Here is a 16455-nt window from a genome sequence, read left to right on the forward strand (position 1 = left end):
CCGGCAGCCCAGGGGCCCCACCAGACACCACTGCTGCTGCCATCTTTCTTCCACTCAGCCTGCCAGCCCCAAGGCCGGACCTGCCCCTGAGCGATGGCTCCTGCACGACCGACTCTGTAATAAGACTCTTAAGTGCTCATGTTCTTAGTAACCGTATAGTAGTGCTTTATATATTCCAGTAATACATCTTTTGGTATCTTATGTAGTACCAACATATTCTCCCATCATGGATCTAAGTCTTTTCACTTTGTGATGACTTTTAATGAAAAAAAGTGCTTAGTTTCAATACAGCTGAGTGGGTGGTGTTGTGACTTAAGAAATCTTTCCCAAAGCCAAGATCATGAAAATATACTTCCCTATATTATTTTCTGTAGAACTACAAAACTAAACACTAAAAGCTTTGCAGTTTTGCTTGTACATTTAGATAAAAAAAATTCACTGGAGTTTATTTTCATATATGGAGTAGGGATCCAGTTTCACTTTGTTCTTTATATGGATACCCCATCATCCAATCACTATTTATTGAAAAGATGGTCCTCCCATCCTCCCACCCATATTCAGCAAGCTAGCCACTAACTCTTAACACTCCATCTCTTTCCTGTAAAATAAGGAAATAAGGAATTTGTAACAAATTCCTTGGCTAATGTGTATCCAGCTACCCTAGCTCCTGCCAACAAACAGACACTCTGGGGAATAAAGGGAAATAATTTCCATGGTTCCTTCTAGTTTGAAATCCTTTACTTGTACAAAGTCTTTGGGTGCTACTTGTTTCTTCCATACCATTTGGGAATAAACACATATAGAAGTCCTATTACAGGGGCGCCTGTGTGACTCAGTTGGTTAAACATCAGACTCTTGATCTTGGCTCAGGTCATGATCTCACAGTTTGTGAGTTCAAGCCCTGTGTGGGGCTCTGCGCTGACAGTGTGGAGCCTACTTGGGTCTCTCTCTCTCTGACCCCCCCCCCCAAACTCTCACTCTCTCTCAAAAACATAAATAAATGTTTAAATAGAAAGTCTTATTACAAAGAAATGTAACACATATCAAATTTCACAAACTACATGATTTTATTTATAAAATTCCACACACTGACTACTATTGCCCATGTCCATTTATGTATTCCTCAGTTACAGCTCTCATTCTTCAAAATAAAGATCTTTGAAAATGTACTCAAAGTATTACTAAATATTTTATTAAGGTGATATCCCATGGGCATCAAATTGCCAACACTATGAAAAAAAGGGTTAATATAAAAACAATACAAAAGTATTACAGACCATAGCTTATCAATATTATCTTCGTTCCTTTGATGGGATTTCCTCATGTAGTAACTTTGATTCGTGAAATGATTTCATTTACAAAACTATTATTCTTTGCTATTACCTCAGCTTTCAGCTGTTTTAACTTTTTTGTGATGTTTTCTTCCGACATTTCAGTAAAAGGCACTTGCTTCACCTTGGATAAAAATTCTTGAATAATTTTTTCACCTTGCTGAAAGACATATGAATGATCCATTAGTCTTTAAAATGTCTTTTTAAAAAGTCACATTGAACTGTAATGAATTGTTTCTTTAAATTTCAATCTAAACACACCACCCAATATTCAAAGAATATTCTTTAAACTACAAGTGTGCACTATCTAGAATATACACAAAGGCCTTAGTTGACCATATTTCTTAATAACAAGTTATTAAAAGACATTTATAAGTATCTTTTCAGCTGCTAATGAAAGGGGCTGAATATTTTAATAGTTTCCAAATCCCTCACCTTTTATAATCGATGCATAAACAGTCTTCTGGGAGAAAAAGAACTCAAGGTTTATAAATACTGTAAGGCATAAATAGTCACTGAAAATTCAGTACTCATACACATAATTTTAAAATCAGTATTATTTTACTGGCCATTTATTGCCATTCTAAAAAACATGGCTGTTACTTGCCATGTCATTTGTGGGCAAATCCCTTAACCCACATTCTTCATCCATAAAATGGGATGATAATATTACCAACCTCCACAGGGCTGTTAGGAGAAATGGAGAGTGAATATGCGTGCTTAGAAGTGCCTAGAACAATGCCTGGCAAAGGTAAGTACTATGTAAATGTTTATCATCACATATGAGGCAGAACTAAAAAGCCTGTTTTTCATACAGGGAGCTAGTTGGTGATAAGTACCTTAAGGGTTGAAAGGTAGATATTCAAATGGTAAGAAACGAAGAAATACTTCTCTATTAAATAACAAGTGCACTTTTTCAAATAAAGATAAAATCTAGACTGAGCATCTTCTTTAGCTTAAAATTTTTTCAAAAAAGTGTAATTAATATTATCAAAAGTACATGGTTTCTGTTCTAATTGGAAACCAGGAATTACATGAAGGAACCTATGTAACCCCAGATCACCACCAGGTGTGCTGGTGACACCAAGACCATTTCACAGCAACCTTCCAAACTTAAAACTGGCAACGAGATAGAATACGTTTCTCTTGCCAGTATAGGTACAACAGATGAAACTAGGCCTTTTCAAACCTTAAAAGTCGTACACAATAATCTACTGTAACAATTATCTATCCTTCAATAAAGAACACCACCAAAAACTCACTGGTTAAAGCTAAAGACATGACAAGAAGTTCACAATGTATAGCTACAGTAAATGCTACCAGGACCTAGTGGTGAATTAAGATTCTTTTATTTTCATTACTGCAGAGAATCCTTTAACTTCTAAAAAATACACTGAGCACATGCTTGTACCTTCCTGTGCTAGTATCTAAATTTCACCCATCACTTAGAGATAAGGCCTAACTTAAGATGAACTTCTCCCATGAGAACTGAAACATTCTGCCCACAAAGAGCTTTCCAGAATAAACATTTGTCATATACCACTTAATCTCTATGACATATTTTTCTTTTTAAGATTAAAAAAGTTTTTTTTCATGTTTATGAGAGAGAGAGAGAGAGAGAGCACGCGAGCATGAGTGGGGGAGGGGCAGAGAGAGAGAGGGAGACAGAACCTGAAGCAGGCTCCAGACTCTGAGCTGTCAGCACAGAGCTGGACACAGGGCTCAAACTTGCAAACCGCGAGATCATGATCTGAACCAAAGTCGGATGCTCAACTGACTGAGCCACCTGAGCACCCCTAAGATTTTATTTTTAAGTAATCTCTACACCCAACATAGGGCCTGAACTTACAAACCTGAGATCAAGACTCACATTCTCTACCAACTGAGCCAGCCAGGAACCCTATGACATATTCATTATTTATATCTCCCCAGCCAGATTCTAAACAATTGGAAGGCAGGAACTATGTTCCTTTCTTTATCATCTTAACTAAGCACTGAGTAAACATGCAAATAACTGGATTTGATCTATTTGTTTATGAAGTAATCAAAAAAGTGCTCAGACATCTTTTACTCCTTTGAATTACTTACTTCAAACCTAGACTAGGGGTGGCTCAGTCAGTTAAGCCTCCAACTCTTGATCTCAGTCAGGATCGTAAGTTCAAGCAAGCAAACACACACACACACACACACACACCCCACAACAAACTTTTAAAGGGGGCGCCTGAGTGGCTGAGTCTTGTTAAGCATCCAACTCTTGATTTCAGCTCAGGTTATGATCTCAGGGTCCTGAGATGGAGCCTGTGTTGGGCTCCGCACTGGGCTGGAGCCTGCTTGAGATCTCTCTCCCTCTCCCTCTGCCCCTCCCCAGCTTGTGCATGCATGTGCACTCTCTCTCTCTAAAACAAACACACACCTAGACTAATATTCCTGTCGTCATAGGTTTTAAATCTGGTACTTTGAAATGCTCTCCTTTGGGCATGTACATAGTGTAGAAAGAAAAATAATAGAGATGAATGAAGTCTTTGCCATGCAAAGAAATCTAAGTGAAAGCCAACAATGAATGATCAACAAATAAATATTAGAATCACATAGGGAAGAAATAACTCATCTTGGTGACCTGATAGATATAATACAGGATTAAATAATTACAAAAACAATCTGACAAACCTCTCTTTCCAGATAGCACCTCTTTGCTGCTGGTTCCATTTCACCATAGTCTTGTGATTTTCCAATATTCTGAAACTCCTCTAGTTCCAGGGCTTTTTGTTTAGCACACTCTATTACATGCCTAGGGAAATTTGCAAGCTCTGCAACATGAATCCCGAAACTTTGGTCACAGACACCTATGAAATTTGGGGATCATGAGGAACAGGGTAGAAAAAGACAGCAATTAATGTGAAGAGATCTTATCCATCTCACCTTGTAATTAGGAAGCTTAATTTTGTATTTCAAATACATTAGCCAAGTGTTTCAGAGTAACTTAGATGAAGGAATTTTAATTAGGCCTTAATGGAAAGTAACTAGGACTTGGCACAAAATGTTATATTCTATCCTTAACAAATGTAGTAGGAAAAATATCAGGGAAAAAAAGGTTGATAAGAACCCTCAAAGGTCTACACAAATATCAGATTGTAAAGAAAAATTAATCAATTCAATCTTCCTGAGGTCTTCTCATTTCATAAGTGAGGAACTAAATAAAGTATTAAGAAAAAAAAAAGATAAATGTGTGTCACTAATTAAGAGCATTTAATTCAAAATATACAGACTTATTACTCAATGGTCTATCCTCTAGATCTGCCTACATCATTTTCTAGAGATAATGACTTCAGGAAATTGGCTAGATAAATATAAATATTTACAATACTGGTCTTAGAAAAGTTACTTACCTTCTTACATAGTCTTATTCTGATTCTAAACTACTGCAAACACATGACTACTGATTCTAAACTACTGCAAAAATTCCAAAAAATGGAATTTTTGACCCAAGTCACTAGTAAATTTATTGATTAGGTAGCTTATCTTCATCCCCATTTGCAGAAAATAAACTGACTTAAGACATTCCTTCCAGACGTTTAATACAAGTGATGCTCGCAGACAGTTAAGATGGAGATTCCATTTTTGCCTCAACTATGTATCAACTATAAAATTTTTTTGCCTAGTTACATATCTCTGACGTTCTGGGGCTGGAGATGGATTGGATGGATTTATTCCTATCATCTCCTCACATCATCTGGTCTTTTAAAATTTCTGAACCCATTTCTTTATCACACAAAACAAAACGAAACCTCAATTTCATGCTAAATTCCAGGTCCAACTAAAAGTATCTTTATTTTTTATCAATAATAACTCAAAAGGATTCCCAATGAAGCATAACAACAAAGAATAAAAGAACCAAAAATATATCTCACTTATGTGCAACCCACTGATGCAGGAAAACATGTTCCTGGAAAATCAGAAAGCCATCTGAAAAAACTATTCCAATGATTGGTGAAATGTTTAGGAAGCATGTTAATCTCATCAACCCTGTAAGCTTATTAGCTGCCAGACCCACAAATGACAAACTCTTCTGAAAGGATGAAATGCTAACAAATAAGTCATTCTGTATGTGAGAACTACTAACAATTTCAGGATTTGTGGAAACCCTACCTTTAAATGAACCTGTTCATGTAACACACTCTTTAGGGGCACCTGGGTGGCTCAGTTGGTTAAGCGTCCAATGCTTGATCTTGGTTCAGGTCATGATCTCACAGCTGGTGAGATTAAGCCCCGAGTAGGGTTCTGTGCTGACAGCACAGAGCCTGCTTAGGATTCTCTCTACCTCTCTGTTCCTTTCCCCCCGCTCCCGCCCCCATCTCTCAAAGTGAAGAAATAAACTTTAAAAAAAAAAAAAAAACAATTAGATAATTATAATATAATAAATAGTTTGTTAAAAAGCCTTGGAACTTCAAAGCTTATTATTGTCATTGGCCGTAGGTAATCTGATAAGAAATCATGCTGCCATGGTAGAGATAGCACAAAACCCTCTGTGATAATGTTGAAGAGTTATTCTTTCTGCAACTGTGTTATGATGAATGTCTACTATGAGACACAGAAATATAAATAATGTACCACATCCTTGTACCCAGATTATGAATTTAAAGGTAAATGTGTTCTGTACAAATATCAACAATTCATACTTAGAATAAGGCAATCACTGATGATGTCAAGGGTAGTAAGTTTCTCACTGTCACACCTGAATCTACGGTACACTAGCAGTACACACTCACCTTTCTTCACCTGATACAGCATAGTTAAGGTCTCTTCGGTAGTTAGTGCTGTGACATGTAGGTTATTAACAGTTGGTATCTGATTGGCCAAGGCAGTAAGTTCATGAAAATGTGTTGCAAACATGCAAAAAGCACCAATCTTTGTTGCAATGTACTCTGATATAGCCCAGGCTAATCCAAATCCATCGTAAGTAGAGGTTCCTCTTCCCAGTTCATCTATGATTATTAAAGAATCTTTGGTTGCAGACCTGAAACACATAATTAATGAAAACTCCCCGTTATATAATATGTGGTAATGCAAAAAAAAAAAAAAAAAAAAAAAAAAAAAATTAAGGCAATGTAATAGGAAAGATGCGCCACACACATAACAGATTATCTTAATATATAAAAAATTTAACAGTAAATAAAAAACACTGAAACTTAAAAAAATGGGCATGGCCATAAATAAACAACTATGGAAAAGGAAACAGTGAGTATTTTTTAAATTACCAATCTCACTAGCAGTAATCAATTTCCAAATAAATCAGCTATCATTCATTTCTTGCCAATCAAATCAACCAAGATTTTAGAGATTAATACCACAAGAGGATGGGAAAAGGCTGTCAGCATATGGACACCTGCATGCACGCACAGCTGGTGGTCATGTAAATTCCTGTGCCTGCTGCAGCCCTACCAATCAGACATTAGCATTCTTTCTTTTCTCATTTTTAACTAAATGTAAGGAGGGGAATTTTTTTCCCTCAATCAGAGAATGTAACAGTTCTTCATGTGATTACTGGTCATTTATTTTTCTGTGAATTGCCACTGGCATCTTTTGCTTATTTCTTTAATTTTTAAATTACAAATATTAGCTTATTGACTAATTACTATACCAAATATTTGTACCACCTCTCTAATCATCAATAGTAATTTACTAGGGATCTACTATATGTGATGTACTTTAGAAGATACTAAGAAACAGAAGGCACAGCTTCCCTACCTTTAAAGAAGCACCTAAAAGTGAAACAAAGAGATTTTAGTAACCTTTAAAATAAAAAATCTAATAAAATTAAAGGCATGTTGAAGAAATATCCATGACCTGAGGCTTATGTGACAAGGAAAGACATCAGAGAAGTAGAATGTCTGTCACTAAGGCCTTTAAAGATTGGAAAGGACATGGGTAAACATTCCACATAATTGTGAACAGCACAAGCAAAAGCATAGTAGTGGCGGAGGTTATAAGGTGAACAACTGCCAGAAATCTTAAGAAGACAAATTTAAAAATCAAAGAAGCTTTCCCCAACTATTACCAATCACCCTTTAAGACAAAAGTTCATAAGAAAACTATTAAACTAGATGAAGGTTCTCAGATGTTTTATAGATGCACTTCTCATAGGACAGGGACATTCATTTTCATTTTGAGGGGACGGGGAAATTCACTCACCTGAGAATAGAAGCAGTTTCTAGCATTTCAGCCATGAATGTGGAGACTCCTTTCAACTGACTGTCGCCAGCCCCTACTCGGGCTAAGATGCAGTCCACAATGGACACTTCTGCTGACTCACATGGCACAAAACACCCAATCTGGGCCATGAGAACTATCACCCCAGTTTGGCGAATATATGTTGATTTACCTCCCATATTAGGGCCTATAAAATAAATTACATCGAAAAGCAAGATCATTAAATTTATTTCTGCTAATAAATTTTTAGTCTTCAACTGCACATTTATGACTAATCACCTAGGTCATATGACATGGCATATAAGCAGCAGAACCACCAACTGCCTAAGTAATGGTATTTTCTCTTCAGTCAAACCTACACTGCACCCTTCATCAAGAGGACCCATGAAAAAGATACCTTACCTGCAATTTGCCTAGAAAAACCATAGATTTTCTCACAGCTCACAGAACCGCCTACGTGATAATTTGATGTCATCCAGAAAAGTAGTACACACCTAAATGATTAATTAACTAAACACTATAACTCATTAATAAACAAGGCTATTAGTGAATGGATCAGTATGGTCAAATCTTTCAAATTACTTAAACTCCACACTAAAGCCCTAAGAAACAACCCCATTTTCTGCAAAAGTACAATTTCTTTGTTTGGGTTAGATTATATTAACAACTTGAAAATCCGTTTGGGGAACTAGAATATTATCACTGACTATTCCCCCAATATATCTGTCCAAGACTCCCACCCACCCTCCACTTCTGTTTTCTAGAATCTGGTTAAGATCTAAAAACACTTTAGTTTGAAACATGCAACATTAGTCTATAAGCAAACTTTTCTCAAGTTTCACATGAATATAGTCCCATGTCTTTAAAAGAACTGCTACCTTAAGCTGAGGTCATTCCAGCAGTCCATTCTACTTGACCTTCAATGACCTCTGGCTAACGGTAATCTTTAGGTTGAAGGGATGTTCTTTTTTTTAAGTAGGCTTCACGCCCAGAGTGGAGTCTAACGTGGGGCTTGAATTCATAACTGTAAGATCAAGACCTGAGCTGAGATCTAGAGTCAGACGCTTAACTGAGACACCTAGGCACTCCGGAAAATTCATTTTTTTTTTTTTAACGTTTTTATTTATTTTTGAGACAGAGAGAGACAGAGCATGAACGGGGGAGGGTCAGAGAGAGGGGGAGACACAGAATCTGAAACAGGCTCCAGGCTCTGAGCTGTTAGCACAGAGCCCGACACGGGGCTCGAACTCACGGACTGTGAGATCATGACCTGAGCCGAAGTCGGCAGCTTAACCGACTGAGCCACCCAGGCGCCCCGAAAATTCATTTTTAAATACACTAATAAACCCCTTGGAACAGAAGTTTTATATAAAGATGACATTCTCTCATACGGGCCTCCCCCTCCTTCCAAATCTTCCCTCTAACCCAAATGTGAATATATTACTAACCAGTATGATTAATGTTGTTTTTCTAACATCAAGGATTAGAATTTGCTTCATCAGTCTTAAATATTTCCACTCCAAAATAAAAAAAAAGGAAACATTACCCACCCCCCCACCCCCCCGCCAAAAGCCCATAAATTAGATGTTTTGTGGTTTTTTTTGTTTTACCAGTAATGATGTGGAACATCTGTTTATCTTTTTCAAAGTGAACATCATTAGGAATAAATGCAACTTCATCTTGAACTTCAACACAAGCATGTCTGGATGCTTTCAACGTAATTCTTCCTTGTCCTTTCTCCAGAATGACCGGTCGTACATATGGAACAGGTGCTCCATTTGACACATGTGCAAAGCTGACAACAGCATCTAGCTGAGCTAATACATCATTGAGTGTCTGCATTGGTTCTACATAACCTGTATAAAAACAGAAAATGTGCATAGGAATACTGGAAAAAAAATACATATAAACAGCCAGAGAAATATGTTTAACTTCCCTATTTGGGAATTTAAAATCCATTTTCTAATTTATATACTTAAAATATTAACAGAAGTTTGCCATGCTAAATTTGAAAGGAATACCTAAAACCTCACGAGTTTAAAATGTATTACTACATCTTCCCCTAGTATGAACAGATTTCAAAAATAGAGTGTGATGCCTTCCCTTACCGAAATCCATTAAAATTAAAAAGCACACAGCTGCTTATCTTAGGAAACATACAAATACTAGGTTTAAAATATAATACTGTGACCATCAAGGCCTGTACATGTATAAACTTGACCATACAACTGTTACTTGAGTTTTTTCTTCCCATCAGTATCACATGCAGTTGAAATTTAGCATAATTTAGATCCCTAATTGTCACTTAAAACACTTTCAATGAGATTCTCTTTTCCAAGAACATTAATACTAAAAGCTATTATGTACACTAAAAAGTCACTGACACATGCCAGGCAATGCATGTTTAAGCAATAAAAATGGTCAAAACTTATAGAATAGGTTCTAAATTTTAATAGCTTGGAGGAGTTGGTGCAACATAACACACACACACACACACACATTATGTAGAACTATCACACGGGCATCAGTGTGTCAAAAGCTTCAAAGGACATTCAAGAGAATAGTGTTTTAGAAAAACATTTATGAGTTTAATCAAATGGCAGGATATATAATTCACCTTTGGTTCCCTTGTTTCCCATAAAAGTGATAAAATGTTTTGAAAATAAAAATTAACTTATGAATGGTTGAATACAAATAACTCTCTTACTGTTTCACCATTTTCAAATTTATTCCGTTTTACCTAACATGTACTTCTTTTAAAAAAAGTAACAGCTCACACTACTCTATAATGTAGGAACAAGAACCTGTGAAATTACTTAAATATTAATGGAGTACTTACTGTAATTACTTTAAAAAAGGCAAACCGAAGCCTCTTATTTAAGTCTATACTTGGTATCTTACATCATCTGGCTCTTAACAGCATTACCTTTTCTGGTGTAATAGCCAAGATAGAAAACTACAAAAATGATCCATTACATTTTAAAATAAAAATAATGCATATATTAGACAAGAAAAGGCTTCATTTAAATTCAAGGTAACTCTAAATAAAAAAACCCTTCCATTTAAATGTTTAAAGCTAGCAGCTTTAACCTAGTAGGTGCTTGATGAATAGGAGCTAGTAATTTTTTTTTTTTTTTAAGGAAGTGTGAATATATAGTATTTACAGCATCCTTAAAAACGCAATCTAGACTCAGGAATGTAATTCAACTGAGACTGTCATGCCACGATTATCTGATACTGCCAAGCAAAAATGTAATCTTTACAAATCTCACTCACCTCAACACCAATATATAAAGTGTATTAGAACCCTTTAAGTTTTGTATTTCTGATTTACTATGAAAATTCCTAATAGTAAAATAATTTACAGAATTATATAAACACACAGTTTTCAAATGACTGTTTACTCCTAAATAATTCAGCATGAAAACAAGGACATCCTCCTACTTACTCACAATACACACCCAAGAAATAGGACACCAATACCGTATTATTTCCTTTTAAACTTTGCCAATTTGTCTCAAGGTCCTTGATAGCTATTCCCTACCTCCAACTCCTAGGTCCAATCAAGGACTGTCTACTGCATTTGCTTGCTGTGTCTCTTTAATCTAGATAGAACAGATCCTGCCCATTCCTTTTTTGCTTCCACGACATACACATTTTTAAAGAGTACAGGCCTTAAAAGTAGTGTCTCACAAATCTAAATTATTCTAAGTTTTTCCCTTCTCATTCATTATCACGTTAAATATTTTTGTCAAGAATACCTCATGGGCAGTACCGTGCTCTTCCCTCTACATCACATCAGGAAGCATTATTTATGATGTCATTTGTCCCATTATTGATGATGCCAACTTTGATCACTTGTTTGAAGCAGTTCTTTGGTTATCTTTTTGAAAGGCACAATAAAGGTGTCCGTGATGACAGGCAAAGGCTTCCAGTTTAACATATCAGCCCTACCCTGTGCTAACCACACATTTATTCTGTGCTACAGGCAATACCACAGTGTCACGTCATGCAGTCTGCTCAACAGTGCCCTCTAGAATAAACTCTGGAAATCTGCAAAACGGCACACAAAACCCAAAAGAAGACTTCTTGCCTCATGTGTAATTTCTATTTGTTTTTCAGTGGTACTTATTTCCAAAACTTAGAGCATGAACTCATAAATAATCTAACATTATTAGTGCCTTGTAGCCCTTGGTGTTTCTTTTCCTTGTTACAATAAATTTGTGCTTTAAAAACAAAAAAACAAACAAAACAATAAATTGCGCTTTTATGTATATCTGTTTTTCAGGCTGTTCCCATTGCATTCCTTAGCCTGCACTAACTTATCTTTCTACTTACAAGAGTAACTTCCAGCTACTTGTCCCGCCACAATACCTATAAAATACCTATACGCAGTCTAACATAATAAACAGTCACAACATTTAACAGCTGTTAAAAAAAACACTTTTCAAACATCCTGATGTTTCTATTACTAAAAACCAGATTATATTCAGAACAGTTAATGTACTGGTCTATTCAATTTACCTGAAGAAATATTGACAATTTCTTTAACAATTGCATCCTGGGCTTCCTCATACTCAGTTTTATTTTTGGTATACTCTTCATTGAGAGAAGTCAGTTTACTGCAAATCAAGATAATGATATTATTAAAAATATCAAAACATCTACTGGAGGTAATACGTACTACATAAAATATATACAGAGTATCTATCCTCTAAAGAACCAAAACAATAATTAAAATGAAAATGTGAGTAGAAAATGGGCAACTGATTAGGAGAAGATGTGGCTGGAATTCACTATGTTAACATTTATGCTGTTTAGAAGAGCCCTTCTTTTGATACTGAAGGCTGTCAAAGTAAGGAAAATGTTTTGAAAACCAAATCTCATTGAGTTAAGAAAAAATGAAACTATAGGTTGAAATAAAAAGTGAAGAAAGATAATAAAGTGAAGGAAAAACATTCACTAATATCAAAGGAAGGGAAGGACATTGAAAACAAAAAGACAATGAGGTGCCTGAGGGGCTCAGTTGGTTAAGCATCCGACTCTCAGTTTCGGTTCAGGTCATGATCTCACAGTTTCGTGAGTTCAAGCCCCACATTGGCCTCTGCGCTGAAAGCACAGAGCCTGTTTGAGATCCTTTCTCTCTCTCTCTCTCTCTCTGTCTCTCTCTCTCCGCCCCATCCCTACTCATGCTGCCTCTCTCTCAAAACAAATAAATAAATAAACTTAAAAACAAAAAAACAAGATGGGGGGCACAGAGGAGAAGACAAAAAGGGGGAAGCATTCACTAGATGAAGGAGGGCATCAACCAAGGCAATAATTGTGAAGTTGATGGATTAGCCAATGGCATAATACACATACACAGCTCAAGAACAGTGCACAGGCAAGGAGCAGCAGCAGACTATGAAACAGGCAAAGAGAAAGAATTAAAGGAAGAAAAACAAGAGGCAAAGATATTATAAAAGTGAGACCACTATGTGAAGGAAGAGTAGCAACAGAGGAAAGTGGAGGGGGCCAGGGACAAGACTGTGCAGGTTACAATACAGGTTCCAGATTTTTCTGGATGGCAGACAGACACTGGAAGTTTTTAAGAAGGAAAATCATAGAGGTGCCTGGGTGGCTCAGTTGGACTTCAGCTCAGGTCATGATCTTGTGGTTTGTGAGCTGTCAGCGCAGAGCCAGCTTCAGATCCTCGGTCTCCCTCTCTCTCTGTACTTCTCCCACATTCACTCTCTCTCTCTCAAAAATAAATAAACATTACAAAAAAAAGGAAGAAGGAAAATTATATGATCAAAGACTCAGATACACAGCAAACGTTTCATTTGCTGACCAAAATGAATTAATAAATTTTCCACAACTTTTGGAATAAATGCAATCAGTTCTATCTCTTCTACATATATTATAAATTAATCAATGGTGTGCTTCAAAGACGGTTATAACACCCCACAAGTTCTGCCTTATCTAAGCCAAAATATACATATATATTTCTCAAGTCAGGGATAGTTTACTGGAAAAACAACTACTACTAAATTTAGCGACAGGAGATCTAGGAGTGAGTATCTAATGTTGCTAGCTGTCTAACCCTGGGAAATTGGGAGTTTCAGCTTCATGTAAAAAATGAGAGAAATAAACCTATTTATTTCAGAATTGTAATGAGAAATCTAACAGATGGATTGTTTTCATTCCTGGGGTGTCTGAACACCTAGAATAATGTCTGCACATAAGAGGCACTCAAAGACTTGCTAAATAAATGGATAAAAGGGGATCACATATACAAAAACTACCTGTAAAGTACAGGGACTATTGAAGAGGGGTGGGTGTTAGGCTGCCATAAATTCTAATATAGTACAGAAGGAAAAAGATAAATGTCCCCATCCAAGTAATGGAAGATTTATTTTATTTATGAAAACAAATTTTTTTAAGTTTATTTTTGAGAGAGAGACACAGAGAGCAAGCGTGGGGGAGGGGCAGAGAGAGATGGAGAGAGAAAGAATCCAGAGCAGGCTATGCCCTACTAGCACAGAGCCCAACACGGGGCTCAAACTCACAAACTGTGAGATCATGACCTGAGCCGAAACCAAGAGTTGGACACTTAACCGACTGATCTATCCAGGAGCTCCACAGAAGATTTATTTTAAAATAATTCTTTTTTCACTCATACATAATTTGCCTCAGAAACTTAACATCAGTGAAGGAAAAGAAAAACTCGCAAAATCTTTTGTCAATGTTTATTTTTGAGAGAGAGAGACAGAGAGAACGAGCAGAGGAGGAGCAGAGAGAGAGGGAGACACAGAATCTGAAGCAGGCTCCAGGATCTGAGCTATTAGCACAGAACCTGACGTGGGGCCCGAAGCCACGAACCACAAGATCATGACCTGAGCCTAAGTCAAACGCTTAACTGCCTGAGCCACCCAGGCGCCCCCAGAAAGAGAAATTTTTTAAAAAGCAATAATCTAATGAGTGACCTTGCTAAGGCTGGTAGGCATCTCCCTAAACTAATTTATAGATCCAATTGATATAGCAGAATTTTTTTTAATTGATAAATTATAGCAAAGTTTTCTTAGAAAAACCAAACATGAAAATAACTATAAAGCAGAGATATGATGGGGAACTAACTCTAACAGATATGGAAGTATAGTATAAATAACTGTAATATAATTAATCTATTTCATATTGACAAAAGAATTATGGGACAGACATGTGAAAGAATCTTAAAAACAGATCCAAAGTGTCACTTCAGTCAATGAGGAAGAGAAGAGTTATTTAACATGGGGGTGTTGGAACACCTGACTAGGCTCTTATAAGAAAATAACGTTTTACTCTTACCTTATGCCTTGTATCAATTAATAAGGTAAAAACTTCCTTATCATAGAGCATTCACGTTTCACAGAACAATTTAGTTCCATGAAACTACTGAAGACTTAATAAAGTAATATAAATACAAACCTGTTGGTAAATTTAACACCATTCTTCTGGATATCTACTGTACTGAAGTTTTTATTGTTACGAAGGACTTTTTCTTCCTTACACGTTACACGGAAGTAATAACCAAACTGTGCACTGGAATCCAGCTTAATCTGTTTGCCAGGATCCAAGCCTTCAGGATAAGGAAATAAAGAACAAGTATGTTACAGATGTCTAGAGCCATTTTTTAATAAAATGTTTAAAATAATTAACTCTAAATGGTGAAAAACATACTTTTATGGCAAGACAGTGTAGCGGAAATTATTAAGATTAACTGGGAAAGAGTCAAACTTTACTTCATTCAAAAATTACATGAATGAAGGCTGTCTATAAAATCCTTAAACTCTTGCATTAATGTTATTAGCTTCTGATGTCGAAGCGCTTTCTGGGTATACCCATCCGAAGGTGCAGAGTACAGCAGTGGGCTAAGATATGGCCCCTTCCCTTAGAAAGTTCTGCACCAGGGTTCTTTACTTCACTAAAGCATTTCTCTGGAACTATTATAAAGGATGATTAAAGTGAACAAATACACTTTCCAAACAAAAACTTAAGACTCTTGACAATGAAACTCTAGAAAAACTATGACATGTATTTTCTGTTAAGGGTAGGAAACTTCACAAAATAAGCAATTATCAATCAGCTAGAGTTTGTACACCTAAGATTTTTAAGTTTCTCTAAGTCTGTCCTCATCGTCTTGCACATCAATGTGATCTTTAGAGTACAAACCAGAAGAGAGATCATACCTACAAATTTAACTGCTAAAGCATGGCTATGAAATATCAGTAGCAGCAAACAACTAAAGACAGACCTCACTGGACTGGGGAGGAAATCACTGTCCTGGAGAGGAAAGAGACTGTAGAAAAAATGTAGACCGCGCTATGAAACGAGAAGTAAGGCAAAGATTCTTTACCTAGGGTCTAGTCCATACATGAATTCTCCATGGAAACTATTTGCAAAACTTTTTGTATATGTAGGTATGGACATATTTCAGGAAAGAGGATTCATAACTTTCATCAGATTCTTCAAAAGTTTAAGTATTACTGCTCAAGGGGTCTTCTAATATGCTAAGATTTATTTATTCATTTAACATACATGTGAGAGATGCTCAAAGCAAAGAGGTTCACAAATTCAGAACAAATCTGTGTGAATAGTCTGAGACTAATAGGGGGAATTAATAATCTGGTAGGGAAGGCAGCCATTAAAAAAAAAAAAAAAAAAAAGCTGAAGTTATTGAAGTAGTAGGGAACCTCAAAGCCAAATCAACGAACTATTCCTAGTAGAATTAGGCTTGTAGTGGAGGTGACGTTTAATGCAGATCCTGTTTAAAGGAAATAATGCAAGGGACTCTTGGTTGAACTGTCTGGAAGGAATGTGGGATCATCCTTGGGTTAGCGAGTTAGTAAGAGAGAAGTCTGGAAGAGGGTGTGGCTCTGAATGCAAAGTATTCCTGTAT

General features: G+C 36.3%; 1 protein-coding gene across 2 annotated transcripts in view; it reads right to left on the minus strand.

The window, feature by feature from the left end:
- Window positions 1–1043: 1043 nt before the first annotated feature.
- MSH2 (mutS homolog 2) overlaps window positions 1044–16455 on the minus strand; it is an 82675-nt gene continuing 67263 nt past the window's right edge. For both annotated transcript variants that reach the window (XM_058684181.1, XM_058684182.1), the window contains 7 exons: window positions 14985–15135; window positions 12063–12160; window positions 9149–9394; window positions 7521–7725; window positions 6098–6345; window positions 3999–4174; window positions 1044–1491 (listed from right to left, as the gene is read on the minus strand). In XM_058684181.1, the coding sequence (XP_058540164.1) occupies window positions 1321–1491; window positions 3999–4174; window positions 6098–6345; window positions 7521–7725; window positions 9149–9394; window positions 12063–12160; window positions 14985–15135 (1295 nt within the window). In that variant the 3' untranslated portion in view covers window positions 1044–1320. The remainder of the gene's footprint in view (window positions 1492–3998; window positions 4175–6097; window positions 6346–7520; window positions 7726–9148; window positions 9395–12062; window positions 12161–14984; window positions 15136–16455) is intronic.

This window comes from Neofelis nebulosa, chromosome 9, assembly GCF_028018385.1.
Source record: "Neofelis nebulosa isolate mNeoNeb1 chromosome 9, mNeoNeb1.pri, whole genome shotgun sequence".
Taxonomy (NCBI): domain Eukaryota; kingdom Metazoa; phylum Chordata; class Mammalia; order Carnivora; family Felidae; genus Neofelis; species Neofelis nebulosa.